Here is a 15,436-nt window from a genome sequence, read left to right on the forward strand (position 1 = left end):
AGCGAGTACAAAGAAGGGCAACAAAGCTAATAAATGGTCTGGAGGATCTTAGTTATGAGGAAAGGTTGCGAGCACTGAACTTATTCTCTCTGGAGAAGAGACGCTTGAGAGGGGATATGATTTCAATATACAAATACCGTACTGACCCTACAATAGAAATAGAACTTTTTCGCAGAAGAGAGTTTAACAAGACTCGTGGCCACTCATTAAAATTAGAAGAAAAGAGGTTTAACCTTAAACTACGTAGAAGGTTCTTTACTGTAAGAGCGGCAAGGATGTGGAATTCCCTTCCTCAGGCAGTGGTCTCAGCAGGGAGCATCGATAGTTTCAAGAAACTATTAGATAATCACCTGAATGACCACAACATACAGGGATATATAATGTAATACTGACACATAATCACACATAGGTTGGACTTGATGGACTTGTGTCTTTTTTCAACCTCGCCTACTATGTAACTATGTAACTATGTTACATTAGGCTATTGATGCTGACTGTCTGAAAATTCCAAAATTAGAATAAAATAGAATTAAACAGAAACAATATATAACCATCTTCCCACATTCGAATTTCAAATAGAATGAATTCACATTTGAATAGAAAATAATAGAAAATAATAGAATAAAAAATAAGAGAATAGAATAGAAAATCCAATATGAATTTCTGAAGATGGTTATATTCTTTATATTTCTTTCTATTCTATTGTTTTTCTATTTTATTCTATTCTCTTATTTTGTATTCTATTATTTTCTATCATTTTGGATTCCAATGTTTTGAATTCTATTTTAATCTATTCAATTCAAATTTATTCTATTCGAATTTCGGAAGACAGTCATATTCTATTTTATTCAATTCTATTCTATTAAATTTTATTCTATTCTTTACTATTCTTTCATTTTTATTCTATTGCTTTATTATTTTATATTCTATTTTATTGTATTATTTTTTAGAAAATCGATTTTTAATATTTTTAAATTTGATTTTGATTGTAATTTGTTTTCGATTTGAATTTCGTCCAAAATTCGGTTCATTATTTTGGATTTGTTTAAATTTGTTACTAGTGTAATTCGGTAATTCGGATACATTCAAATTTCCTGAATAACAAAAAATGTGTCCGAATTTCAATTTGGAACTAAACGAACTGCACGTCTACCTGTGGTTTATACTTACTATAGCCTAGCTGGAGGAACGGGAGAGCTGAGAAATCATCATGGCTGGCAGTAAGGGGAGCGGGGGGGTCTTCTCAGCACTGTAAAAGTGATTTAACTCAGGCCGAAGACAAATCACTTTGGAAAAATGCTATGTATGTTGTCATCAGGTGTCAACAAAGACTTGAAGGCACATAATAATAATAATATTAATAATAGCAATAATATTACTGCTAATGATAAGAATAGTAATAGTAATAAATAAAAAATAATAATGAACATTCTGCTGGTCCAATGGGGGAGTCATGGGAGGAGCGGAGCAGTCCAGATTTGTCCTTTTCCAGCAATGTCTTAAATTTTGAAGGATATTGTGGGTTCTAGGGTGAAGTGGTGGATGTAAACCATTCACCTTGCTCTGGGTTTACTACACAATTGGCATGGTTAGAGACCTCTACCATTCATCTATTCAAAGTGTACTGATGTATCGAATCTTAGTTTGGTACCCCAATTGTTCAGTGAGGAATAAGACTCTCCAGAAAATAATTCACACTGCACAGGAAATGTTGGGCTGTAAATTTTTGTTGGATGGTTTTTCCGACGGAACTCCGCTCAAGCTTGGCTTGCATACACACGGTCACACGAAAGTTCTCAGAACTTTTCGACCGTCAAGAACGTGGTGACGTACAACACTACGATGAAGTTCAATGTTTCTGAGCATGCGTCAAATTGTATCCGAGCATGCATGTTTTTTTGCGTGTCGGAATTGCATACAGACTAACGGAATTTCCGATAGGAACTTTTTCCGACAGAAAAATAGAGAACCTGCTTTCAATCTTTTGCTGGCGGAAATTCCGATAGAGCATACACACGGTCGGAATTTCCGTCCAAAAGCTCACATTGGACTTTTGCTGGCGGAATTTCCACTTGTGTGTACAGGGCATTAGAGAGAGTTTTTTCAAGGGCTATAAAAACATTAAATATGTAAATAATATCCAATTATCCAATTCGGGTGGTTTTGGGTTACTGTTATTATAACAGGTGTTTTTAGTAGTTTGTACTTGATTTATGTACTCTGCATGAGTGTGTGATGTCATGTTTTATGTTTTTTAATGGTTTGTTAATGTATTCTATGCATTAAGATAAAAAGCCTTCTGTGTGCAGTAGCCTTGTTAGGCCCCCTAATACATACCTGAGCCCCTCTTGATCCAGAGATGTCCATGAGTGCCTTGGCCGTCTGGGACCTTCCCTCCTGGCTGAGACCCAGCAGCGGCGCCATTGGCTCCCGCTGCTGTCAATCAAACTCAGTTAGCCAATAAGGAGTGAGAGGGGGCTCCGTGTCCGAATGGATACACGGAGCTGCGGCTCGGGTGCCCCCCATAGGAAGCTGCTTGCTGTGGAGGCACTCAACAGGAGGGAGGGGCCAGTAGCACCAGCCAGGGACCTGTGAAGAGGAGGATCTGGGCTGCCCTGTGCAAAACCACTGCACAGAGCAAGTAAGTATGACATGTTTATTTTTTTAATTGAAAAAAAACAAGACCTTACAATCACTTTAATGTGAGGAGTAGGATAGAAAATGAATTGGGAATTTATTTTTGCAATGTCAATAAATATTATGTTATCTCTTATGTTGTGCATGATTCAATAACATCAATAACCTCAAGCCAACAAAAAAATAGAGATATGTTTTACACCATTAATAGACAAACTAAGATCAGTTCAGATTTAATCCAAAATTTATTTTCATGTTTCATTTTTTTTTTCATGTTTTATTTTTCATTGGGAAAGCTTGTTCATTCTATCTTCACTACTTCATTCGATTTCAGACACTAATTAGTCCATTAGTGGCAGATGTAACAGCTGTGGTCCACTGGGAAGACTTGGATGCAGTGATTGTAAAGTTTCTACATCTAGTTTGTGAGTGAGGTGATAGCTTTATGAAACCTATAAAAGCCCAACTGAATTCAAGAGAAAATCATTGTGATGGCAATAGCACTAATATTCACACAGCCTCTATGAATTACCTGAAAAGTGTTCAGGTTGAATAGAACATTTTAGGAATTGTTGATTTTGCAAGACATAAATCCAAGTCATGAGTTTATCTCCGAAAAATGTTTCTGTGACCAACTTTGTTCTGGTGGGGCTTGTTGAGATTGAGTCATTTGGATATGTATGTGCTGTTTTGGCTCTAGCATTATTTTCAGTCACATTGTTTATGACTTCTATGATTGTCTATGTAACCTGGACAGAGAAAAGCTTGCATGAGCCTATGTACATCTTAATATGCGTCTTGGTTATGAATGTGATGTTGGGGAACGCATCATTTTTTCCCAAGCTGGCCATTGACTTGTTGTCTGGATGCTCAACAATCTCACTCGCAGGATGTCTCTGTCAATCTTTCTGTCTCCAGCTTTATGGAACTTATGAAATATTTACTTTTACAACAATGGCATATGACCGATATCTGGCTGTAGGCCACCCTCTAAGATACCACGCTTTGATGACTAATGTTACAGCTCAAACAATATCACTTGCCATATATGTTTTCAATGTGGTGATAGTAATTGTGGGTACATTGTTGACATTAAGGCTAACTTTTTGTGGGGTAAATATTAACAATGTCTTTTGTGAGATCCTGTCTCTAATACCGCTTGCTTGTAATGATATAACAGTTATTGTTATGTATGGAACAATTTTGACTTTGTCATTGGTGATTGGCTGCTTGCTTGTTATAATGTACTGTTACATAAGAACAGTTGTCATCTGTCTGAAACTTTCTGCAGAATCCTCCCAGAAAGCTATACATACATTGATGACTCACATATTGGCCTTCTCCATTTATATTGTCACCATTCTGTTCATTGATTTCAGGTACAGTCTAAGCACAGGTTCTGTATCAAGCAAAGTTGATGTTATCATACCTTTGATTGGAACTGGCATAGCTACTACTGCAAACCCTCTGATCTACGGGATAAGGACCAAAGCTCTCAGAGAAAAAATTTCATGCAACCTGTATAAAATTGTTGGCAAATCAAAAGAATAAAATTATTTTTTATATTTTTTCAGCAGAAGTCTTACCATTGTGAAGATGTGTTATTTTTCCAAATTTTCTTTCACTTTTTTTAAAATTTTGTTGGAAACAGAGGGCTGTGTTCCAACCTGTTGGAGTGTTGCCTGTTAGTGTTTCAAACACTTGCTGCTTGAGGTTGCTTCAGCAGGGTGTGTTAGAGAAGTGTCATCTTGTGTTATGGGTATTTAGTTTAGTGCCAATCAACAGGTTTGGGGGCATTATGAGCTGGTTGGGAGGGTATTAAATATTTCATATACTTCCAGGCACATGGTCTTCTCTCCTGAGCTTCTGCCTGGTGATGATGCTACAGTGAGCACTCTCTTTCTCCCAACCCTTTTGGCTTCGGGATTGGAGTGGTGCAAGGATTTACCCTACTGGCTGTAAAGGATGTTCTCTCTTGGACATAGAGAAAGTAAACTGCAGCTGTACCCCAAAAGAGTGGTGGTGAGTGATTGGTTGAGTGGAAAAGGGAAATTAAGAAAGTAGAGAAGGATAGGGCAATCTAGTGGTGAAAACTGAGACCTACACACCTAACACTCTGCTACATTTCTCACATTGTTAAGGAATGCAGTCTCTGGCATTACATTACATGTAAACATACCAGTAGAACAACCAAAAAGAACAATGTAAAAAACAGATAACTAGTAAATATTTCAAGTAAATGTAGCTCCTATTTAGGTGCTAGCTAAGTTAGGAAAATGTAGTTCTTTGGCTCCTCTAATCAGTGGAGCAGCATGTAATTGCTTTTGTCAGCTCTGAGGAATTTCACTAGCTGTGGGTTTGACTGCTCCCCCTGGTTTTCTGGAGAAGTATGGAAACTAGTGGGCTGGAAAAGTCAAATTTATAGTTGTAATATTTATGTGGTTCCAGACAATCCCTGGGGGGAGGGTGCCCAGTAGGTGGCTAGGGGAATGCTTGAGCCTGAAAGGTTGCTGCCCTTCTGGGTAGTCCAGCTATGTTTTTGCCTCATGCCTGTGCATTTGCTCAATGAGGTCCCAGCTGAGTCAGCTGAGGTGGGGGTCCTATTCTACTGAACTTTCCTGGAGCTAATTGATGGATTTCTACTTGGGGATCTGGTTGGAGAGTTCACGGGAGACATGGTTGGTGGATATTGGACATCTAATTAGCCAAGGACATTTGTGAGTACAGACTGGAGTGTGAGATCCCAGTGACTGTGTATTGTTGCTATCCCTCTGGAATCATGGTCAGCCTGTGTTAAAAAAGTGGACATCTTTTACATATATAGTTACATAATAGGTAAGGTTGAAAAAAGACAAAAGTCCATCAAGTCCAACCTATGTGTGATTATGTGTCAGTATTACATTGTATATCCCTGTATGTTGCGGTCATTCAGGTGCTTATCTAATAGTTTCTTGAAGCTATCGATGCTCCCCGCTGAGACCACCACCTGTGGAAGGGAATTCCACATCCTTGCCGCTCTTACAGTAAAGAACCCTCTACGTAGTTTAAGGTTAAACCTCTTTTCTTCTAATTTTAATGAGTGGCCACGAGTCTTGTTAAACTCTCTTCTGCGAAAAAGTTTTATTCCTATTGTGGGGTTACCAGTACGGTATTTGTATATTGAAATCATATCCCCTCTCAAGCGTCTCTTCTCCAGAGAGAATAAGTTCAGTGCTCGCAACCTTTCCTCATAACTAACACCCTTTATTAGCTTTGTTGCCCTTCTTTGTACTCGCTCCATTTCCAGTACATCCTTCCTGAGGACTGGTGCCCAGAACTGGACAGCATACTCTAGGTAGCCTATCATCTACTAGGACCCCTAGGTCCTTTTCCATTCTAGATTCCCCCAGAGGTTCTCCCCCCGTGTATAGATTGCATTCATATTTTTGCCACCCAAATGCATTATTTTACAGTTTTCCACATTGAACCTCATTTGCCATGTAGTTGCCCACCCCATTAATTTGTTCAGATCTTTTTGCAAGGTTTCCACATCCTGCGGAGAAGTTATTGCCCTGCTTAGCTTAGTATCGTCTGCAAATACAGAGATTGAACTGTTTATCCCATCCTCCAGGTTGTTTATGATCAAATTAAATAGGATTGGTCCCATCACAGAACCCTGGGGAACCCCACTACCCACCCCTGACCATTCAGAGTACTCCCCATTTATCACCACCCTCTGAACTCGCCCTTGTAGCCAATTTTCAATCCATGTACTCACCCTATGGTCCATGCCAATGGACCTTATTTTGTACTGTAAATGTTTATGGGGAACTGTGTCAAATGCTTTTGCAAAATCCAGATACACCACGTCTACGGGCCTTCCTTTATCTAGCTGGCAACTCACCTCCTCATAGAAGGTTAGTAGATTGGTTTGGCAAGAACGATTCTTCATGAATCCATGCTGATTACTGCTAATGATACCGTTCTCATTACTAAAATCTTATATATAGTCCATTGTCATCCCCTCCAAGAGTTTACATACTATTGATGTTAGGCTAACTGGTCTGTAATTCCCAGGGATGTATTTGGGGCCCTTTTTAAATATTGGTGCTACATTGGCTTTTCTCCAATCAGCTGATACCATTCCAGTCAGTAGACTGTAAAAATTAGGAACAACGGTCTGGCAATCACTTGATTGAGTTCCCTAAGTACCCTCGGATGCAAGCCATCTGGTCCCGTTGATTTATTAATGTTAAGTTTCTCAAGTCTAATTTTAATTCTGTACTCTGTTAACCATGGAGGTGCTTCCTGTGATGTGTCATGAGGATAAACACTGCAGTTTTGGTTACTGAAGCCCCCCGATTCACTTGTGAAGACTGAGGAGAATAATAAATTCAATACCTTCGCCATCTTCCCATCCTTTGTATATGGTCTGTCCTCCCTTTTTTACTGTTTACATACTTAAAGAATTTCTTGGGATTTTTTTTGCTCCCGCTATGTGTCTTTCATGTTCTATCTTAGCTGTCCTAATTGCACCCTTACATTTCTTGTTGTATTCTTTATAAAGTGTGAATGCTGATGATGATCCCTCAACCTTGTATTTTTTGACGGCCTTCTCCTTTGCTTTTATATGCATTTTTACATTGGAGTTAAGCCATCCAGGACTTTTGTTTTCTCTTTTAAATGTATTAACCAATGGAATGCATTGGCTAATGCCCTTATTTAATATGCTCTTAAAGCAAACCCATCTCTCCTCCGTGTTCTTTGTTCCTAATATTTTATCCCAATTTATGCCTTTTAGCAAGGTTTGTAGTTTAGGGAAGTTGGCTCTTTTGAAATTCAGTGTCTTTGTATTCCCCTTATGTTTCCTATTTGTGTGATTTATACTGAAACTAATTGACTTGTGATCGCTGTTACCTAAATTGCCCCGTATTTCCACATCTGTGATCAGGTCTGTATTGTTGGTAATCAGTAGATCCAGTAATGCTTTATTTCTAGTTGGTGCATCTACCATCTGACCCATAAAATTGTCCTGCTAGGCATTAAGGAACTGGCCTTAAATGAATGTGCGGTTCCCTCCGCCCAGTCTATGTCTGGATAATTAAAATCCCCCATTATGATAACACTTCCCATCCTTGCTGCTAATCCAAATTGTGATAGGAGATCTGTCTCCACTTTCTCCCTCAGGTTAGGGGGCCTGTAGCATACTCCCAGTATTATTTTCCCCTTAGCTTCATCCCTTTGGAGCTCTTCCCATAAGGATTCCACCTCCTCCCTAGCTCCCTCAGTGATGTCATCTCTCACATTCACTTGTACATTATTCTTGATAGATATGCATACCCCTCCCCCTTTTTTACCCTTTCTATCCTTGCGGTAAAGGGTATACCCTTGAATGTTTGCCAGCCAATCATGAGAGCTGTTGAACCAGGTCTCTGAAATTCCTACAAAATCCAAATCCTCCTCGTACAGCAGTATCTCTAGTTCACCCATCTTGTTCGCCATGCTCCTGGCATTGGTGAACATGCCACATAGTTTAGACCAGTCGCATATTGTCCTTGCATTGGGTTTTCCGAGATTGCTTTTAGCCACTTAGGGCTCAACTAATGTGCTGGTGTTCCCCCTGAGGAAGCCACATGTCCCTGTGGCATAATGCATAGGGGAGAGGCAGTAGGACAGCACAGTGCTTGTACCCTGAATAAGATTCTGTGTATGCATGCAGCTTGCAGTCATCAAATAGTTAGGTGTATTAGTCTAGCAGCAGCATTCACAATAGACTGAATGGGGGATAGCCTGTGAAACGGTATGCCAGCTAGAGAGAGAGGTGCAGTAGTCAAGATGGGATATAACCAAGGACTGAATACGTTGTTTTGTGGTGTAGTAGTCAGGAAGGGGCGAACTTTGGAAATATTGTGGAGCTTAAGGCGGCAATATTTAGCCAGTGATTGGATGTGGGGCCAAAGAAGAGGTCAGGGTCTAGGATTACACCCAGCATCCTGGCGTGTGTGGAGGGACCAATGGTTGTGCTGTTGATCTCAATGGTAAAGTCATGGGGGGATCAGGGAGGAGGAAAGGTTACAAACTAAGTTTTAGAAAGATTGAGTTTAAGGAAGTGGTGTGACATCCATACTGATATGTCGCTCAGTAAATTTGTGTTACGTGAAGAGATCAAGGGGGTGAGTTGGGGAGTGGAGAAATAGATCTGGGTGTCACTAGCATAGAGGTGGTATTGAAAGCCATGGGAGGTTATCAACTGGCTGGGGGAAGAGTTATGTAGAGAGAAAAGGAGGGGTCCAAGAAAACAGCCTTGGGGTACCCCAACAGAAAGAGGAAGAAGAGCGAAGATGGTGTTGGTTGTGATGCTGAAAGTGCGCTGAGGTAGGTAAGAGGAGAACCAAGAAAGAGCAGAGTTGTAGAGGCCAAGGGAGTGGAGTTTACTGAGTAGGAGTGGGTGGTTAACTGTGTCAAAAGCAGCAGAAAGGTTTAAGAGTATGAACAAGTAGTAATGACCGTTGGTTTTAGAAGTTAGTAGGTCATGGTGAGTTTTAGTAGGGCAGATTCAGTGGAATGTTGTGGGTGGAAGACAGACTGTAGGGGATTGAGAAGGTTGTTGTCAGTGAGGTAGCAACACATATGATTGTCGACAAGACATTCAATAAGCTTGGAGACAAACAAGAGCAAGGAGATGGGTCTTAAGTTATTCAAACAGGTGGGGCCCAGTGAAGATTTTTTAAGTATGGGGGTCACCAGTGCATGTCTGAGTGGGGAAGGAAAGGTGCCAGAGGTGAGAAGGAGGTTAAAGGTGTGGGTTATAGAGTTTAGCAAGAAGGGGGTCATAGTAATTTTGAGGGTACACGGTCCAGGGGACAGGTGGTGAGGTGGGCCTCAGAAAGGAGTATGGCAACTTCCTTAGTGTTGAAGGAGGAAAGTATTGAGTGTGGGGTTGGACCTGATGTGTTGGTTGGAGGAGAAGGCTGGACGCTGAATAGCTTATCATGAATTGTGTCGATTTTGTTTTTGAAATGATTGTCAATCTCATGGGTAGTAAGTAAGTTGGTGGGAGGAGGCAGTGGGGGGTAAAGTAAGGAATTAAGGGTAGAAAAGAGTTGACAAGGATTGGATAAGAGGGTTTGATAGGAGAAGTGTAGTAGGTTTGTTTAGCACCGTGGAGGCAGAAGTTGTATTTGAGAAGGGCAGGTTGGTAGTAGGGATGAGCTTGATGTTCGACTCGAACATCTCGTGTTTGCCCGTTCGCCGAAGAACAAACATTATGGGGCGTTCGCAGGAAATTCGAGCACCCATGGAACACCCCATAATGCACTGCGAGATCACAGTGCATTGCTGTATGATGATTGGCCAAAGCATGCACCTGACCTGCATGCTTTGGCCAATCCCAGCGCCTTCTGCTAAGAGAGCCATAATTGGCCAAAGGCAGGGTGCCTTTGGCCAATCATGGCTCAGGGGGACTAAGTTCACGCCCCACACTCTATAAGGCTGCCTACGTGGCGGCCCTGTGTAGTGTTGTTGGCATGGACGGAGAGATAGCTTAATTTAGATTAACCAGGCAGGTTATTCAGTTAGTGGCAGTGTATTTGATATATATATACAGTCAGTCTAGTATATATATATATATATATATATATATATATATATATATATATATACTCTGCATCAGAGGCACAACTAGAACCTTCAGGGCCCCGGTGCAAGAAACCATGATGGGCCCCTCTTCCATCTGAGCCCCAGGCTTCCAATTTTGGGAGGGTGTCCATGGACACCCTCCCAAAACCCCCTCAGGGTGGGACGTGCATCCAGCGCAATCACAGTGGCCCTTTACCATGTGATATCAGCTGATCACATGTAAACAGACTTGCCAGTTATCTGCAGCCCTTTCCTCTCATGCTGTGTCTGTGTTAGAAAAAGGGCAGCCATTAACTCTCAAGAATGTCAGTAAATTGTTTACACTGATAAACAGTATCCCAATTATCAGTGCCATCTATCAGTGCCCATCAATGCTGCCTATCAGTGCTCATCAATGCCGCCTATCAGTGCCCACCAATGCCGCCTACAAGTGTTACCTATCAGTGCTCATTAATGTTTACCCATCAAATCTGCCTATCAGCACCACCTATTAGTGCTCATTAATGCCGCCTAACAGCGTCCATCCGTGCCACCTATCAGTACTCTTCAATGCTGCCCATCAGTGCCCATCAATACTGCCTGAGTTCTGCCTATCAGTGTTCCTCAGTGCCCATCAGTGCAGCCTATGAATTCTGCCTATCAGTGCTCATCAATGCCCATCAGTGCCACCTATAAGTGCCCATCAATGCCTCCTATCAGTGCAGCCTTTCAGTGCCCCTATTAGTGCTCATCAGTAAATCCTATCAGTGCCTCCTATCAGTGCCCACCATTGCCTCCCATCGGTGCCCCCTATCATTGCCCCCTAGTGCCTTCTCAGTGCCCCCTATCAGTGTCCCCTATCAGTGCCCCCTATCAGTGTCCCCTATCAGTGCCTTCTCAGTGCCCCTATCAGTGCCTGCCTTCAGTGCTCATCAGTAAAACCTATCAGTGCCTCCCATCGGTGCTCCCTATCAGTGCCTTCTATCAGTGTCCCCTATCAGTGCCCCTATCAGTGTTCCCTATCAGTGCCTTCTATCAGTGTCTTCTATCAGTGTCCCCTATCAGTGTCCATCGGTGTCTTCTATCAGTGTCCCCTATCAGTGCCTCCTATCAGTGCCCATCAGAGTCATCTGTCTTCTCAGAACAGCACGGCTCTGAGCGGAGAGCGTGTCTCTCATGTAACAGCAGCACAGAGACACCAGCATTGACAGTTTTATATCCCACTCCATCTGTCCTCTCTCACACGGAATGACACCGGACACACAGCTGATCTGTTCCCCCTTCTCCCCCCTCCCCTCTCCTGTGTGCTCCGCGGGCAGTCAAGTGTGAAGCTAACGAGCTCACATTTCCCGTGGAGCACACACAGAGGAGAGGGGGGGGGGGAAGGGGGAACAGATCAGCTGTGTGTCCGGTGTCATCCCATGTGAGAGAGGACGGACGGAGTGGGATATAAAACTGTCAATGCCGGTGTCTCTGTGCTGCTGTTACATGAGAGACACGCTTTCCACTCAGAGCCCTGTGAATAGCAACCCAGCTCCCCCCCCCCCCACAGTGGCGGAATGCCAGGGCCCCGATTGTTGCAACCCTGGTAATTCCGCCACTGCTCTGCATCCAGTGTAGCCTAAATCTACATTCTACAGCGAATTCCGTTGTGTACTATTTCTAATCTACTTCAGGCAGTGTATTTGATATATATATATATATACAGTCAGTCTAGTATATATATGTATACTCTGCATCCAGTCAGTGTAGCCTAGATCTGCATTCCGTGGTGAACTATTTCGAATCTACTTCAGGCAGTGTATTTAATATATACAGTATCCCACAAAAGTGAGTACACCCCTCACTTATTTTATTATATCTTTTTATGTGACAACACTGAAGAAATGACATTTTGCTACAATGTAAAGTAGTGAGTGTACAGATTGTATAACAGTGTATATTTGCTGTCCCCTCAAAATGACTCAACACATAGCCATTAATGTCTAAACAGCTGGCAACAAATGTGAGTACACCCCAAGTGAAAATGTCCAGTTTGGGCCCAATTAGCCATTTTTCCTCAATGGTGTCATGTGATTAGTTAGTGTTTCAAGGTCTCAGGTGTGGATGGGGAGCAGGTGTGTTAAATTTGGTGTTATCGCTCTCACTGTCTCATACTGTCTCATACTGGTCACTGGAAGTTCAACGTGGAACCTCATGGCAAAGAACTCTCTGAGGATCTGAAAAAAAGAATTGTTGCTCTACATAAAGATGGCCTAGACTATAAGAAGACACAATCCACTCAAAACAGGCCTCGCCATGGTCAACCAAAAAAGTTGAGTGCACATGCCTAGCATCATATCCAGAGGTTGTCTTTGAGAAATAAATATGAGTGCTGCCAGCATTGCTGCAGAGGCTGAAGGGGTGGGGGGTCAGCCTGTCAGTGCTCAGACTGCACACTGCATTAAATTGGTCTGCATGGCTGTCATTCCAGAAGGAAGCCTCTTCTAAAGATGATGCACAAGAAAGCCCACAAACAGTTTGCTGAAGACAAGCAGACTAAGGACATGGATTACTGGAACAATGTCCTGTGGTCTGATGAGACCAAGATAAACTTATTTGGTTCAGATGGTGTCAAGCGTGTGTGGCGGCAACCAGGTGAGGAGCACAAGGACAAGTGTGTCTTACCTACAGTCAGTCAAGCATGGAGGTGGGAGTGTCATGGTCTGGGGCTGCATGAGTGCTGTTGGCACTGGGAAGCTACAGTTCATTGAGGGAACCATGAATGTCAACATGTACTGTGACATACTGAAGCAGAGCATGATCCCCTCCCTTCAGAGACTGGGCCGCAGGGCAGTGTTCCAACATGATAATGACCCCAAACACACCTCTATGATGACCACTGCCTTGTTAAAGAAGCTGAGGGTAAAGGTGATGGACTGGCCAAGCATGTCTCCAGACCTAAACCCTATTTAGCATCTGTGGGGCATCCTCAAACGGAAGGTGGAGGAGCACAAGGTCTCTAACATCCACCAGCTCTGTGATGTCATCATGGAGGAGTGGAAGAGGACCCCAGTGGCAACCTGTGAAGCTCTGGTGAACTTCATGCCCAAGAGAGTTAAAGCAGTGCTGGAAAATAATGGTGGTCACACAAAATATTGACACTTTGGGCCCAACTTGGACATTTTCACTTAGGGGTGTACTCACTTTTGTTGACAGTGGTTTAGACATTAATGGCTGTGTGTTGAGTCATTTTGAGGGGACAGCAAATGTACACTGTTATACAAGCTGTGCACTCACTACTTTACATTGTAGCAAAGAAGTTTTTTAAGTGCAGCAACCTTTTGGACTTTTCTTCTATATACAAGGTCGGTGGGAAGACCTGATTGCTGGCACTAAACTGTAAGCAGAGTGCGGTTCTCCTCTACAAGTGAATATATATATATATATATATATATATATATATATATATATACTCTGCAGCTTCCAGTGTAGCCTATATATCTACAGTGCATTCCATGGTTGCTACTACTTTTCTGGCGGTGTACACATTACACAATACAGTGCAACTGTAGTTCAGTTGCTACTACACTTCTGGTGGTGTACCCAGTACACAATACAGTTCAATCATAGTGCAGTTGCTACTACTTTTCTGGTGGTGTACACATTACACAATACAGTGCAACCGTAGTGCAGTTGCTACTACTTTTCTGGTGGTGTACACAGTACACAATACAGTGCAGTGTGGTGTTGCAAAACAAAATATACATCATGCCCTGAAGGCCACCAAGGAGAGGCAGACGCTCACAGGCCACTAAAAGAGGGCAAGCAGGCTCTGTGTCTACAGTCAACAGTGCTGGTCGTGGCATCTCCTTCCCTAGCCCCACCATCATGCATGGAGTAGTCCCCCAAATTATTCGACCACAGTGTCGGGTACACGCTGCAGGAGGATGCGCAGCGATTAGAAGGCTCCAATGTTGGTTACCAGGTTGAGGAAGGAAGGAAGTAACGTGAGTTTAGAGAGAGGGGGCACCCAAGAAGGACAAGAAACTGGCAGTCATGTTACCCTAGTTGCAGCATACTGCCAAGTTTGCTCCAGTGACAAGGAGGGAGGGTCACTGACTCTACTTGGGTGTCTGATAGAAGAGAGGAGGAGGAAGCACAACTCCAACGAGGCAGGATGTCCTCTAGGGGGCAGTTTAAGGGCAGCCACCCTACTGCATCACACCGCAGAGCTCCGCAGGTGCAGGGCGCTGCTGACTCCCCGCTTATGTTGAAAAGTTCCTTGGTGTGGGCTTTTTTTGACATGTGTGCAGTAGATTGCACCATTGCTGTTTGCAACCTATGTCTGAAGCGGATCAAGCGTGGCAAGAACAGCAGCCGCTTGGGCACCACATGCTTCACCAGACATATGACGACCTCCCATGCAGTCCGTTGGCAACAGCACTTGAAAGACCCACATCAAAGAAAAAGGCGGACTTCTCCTTGCTCCTCATCTGGGATCTCCAACCCCAATATACCTCCAGTCCTCTCAAAAACCTGCACTGAGAGGAATGAAGGTATAGCAATAGGGGTCCCAAGTACTTGCAGCCAATCTGCTATCAGTACACCTCCATTTGATTTTAGCAGGCAAATTTTCCTACCCCAGTTGCTAAACTGTAAAAAGAAATTCAGTCCCAGCCATCCACATGCTCAGCTTCTGAATGCTAGCTTGGCCAAATTGCTAGCACTGCAACTGCTGCATTTTCACCTGGTAGACTCTGCCCCCTTTATGAATTTGTGGAATGTGCTGTACCTCAGTGGCAGGTTCCAAAACGCCATTTCTTTTCATGGCAGGCTATTCCGGCTCTCTACTGGCATGTAGAAGGCAATGTTTTGGCCTCGTTGGACAGGGCGGTAAGCAGTAAAGTGCATATTACCGCTGACTCATGGTCTAGCAGGCATGGGCAGGGATGTTACCTTTCCTTCATGGCGCACTGGGTAACTCTGCTGGCAGCTGGGAAGGATGCAGGACCGGGTTCAGTATTGTTGGAGCTTGTTCCAGCACCATACCTCCAAAAGGCTAGTGGTGATTCTGCCACAGCTCTCTCCTACACCCCCTCCTCTTCTTCTTCCTCTATGGCCTCTTTTACAGATTTCTCCTCTGAACCAGTGGTGCTCCGTAAGCGTTCAAGGGCCTACGCAAGCACTCAGGCAAAAAGATGCCATGCGGTGCTTGAGTTGG

At 43.1% G+C, this 15,436-nt stretch overlaps 1 protein-coding gene across 1 annotated transcript; it reads left to right on the plus strand.

The window, feature by feature from the left end:
* Nucleotides 1-3,237: 3,237 nt before the first annotated feature.
* Nucleotides 3,238-4,188, plus strand: LOC141126493 (olfactory receptor 10H4-like). Its single transcript, XM_073612433.1, has one exon. The coding sequence runs from the start codon at nt 3,238-3,240 to the stop codon at nt 4,186-4,188; it is 951 nt and encodes a 316-aa protein (XP_073468534.1).
* The last annotated feature ends 11,248 nt before the right edge of the window (nt 4,189-15,436 follow it).

Source organism: Aquarana catesbeiana, linkage group LG02 (genome assembly GCF_042186555.1).
Source record: "Aquarana catesbeiana isolate 2022-GZ linkage group LG02, ASM4218655v1, whole genome shotgun sequence".
In the NCBI taxonomy this organism is placed as follows: domain Eukaryota; kingdom Metazoa; phylum Chordata; class Amphibia; order Anura; family Ranidae; genus Aquarana; species Aquarana catesbeiana.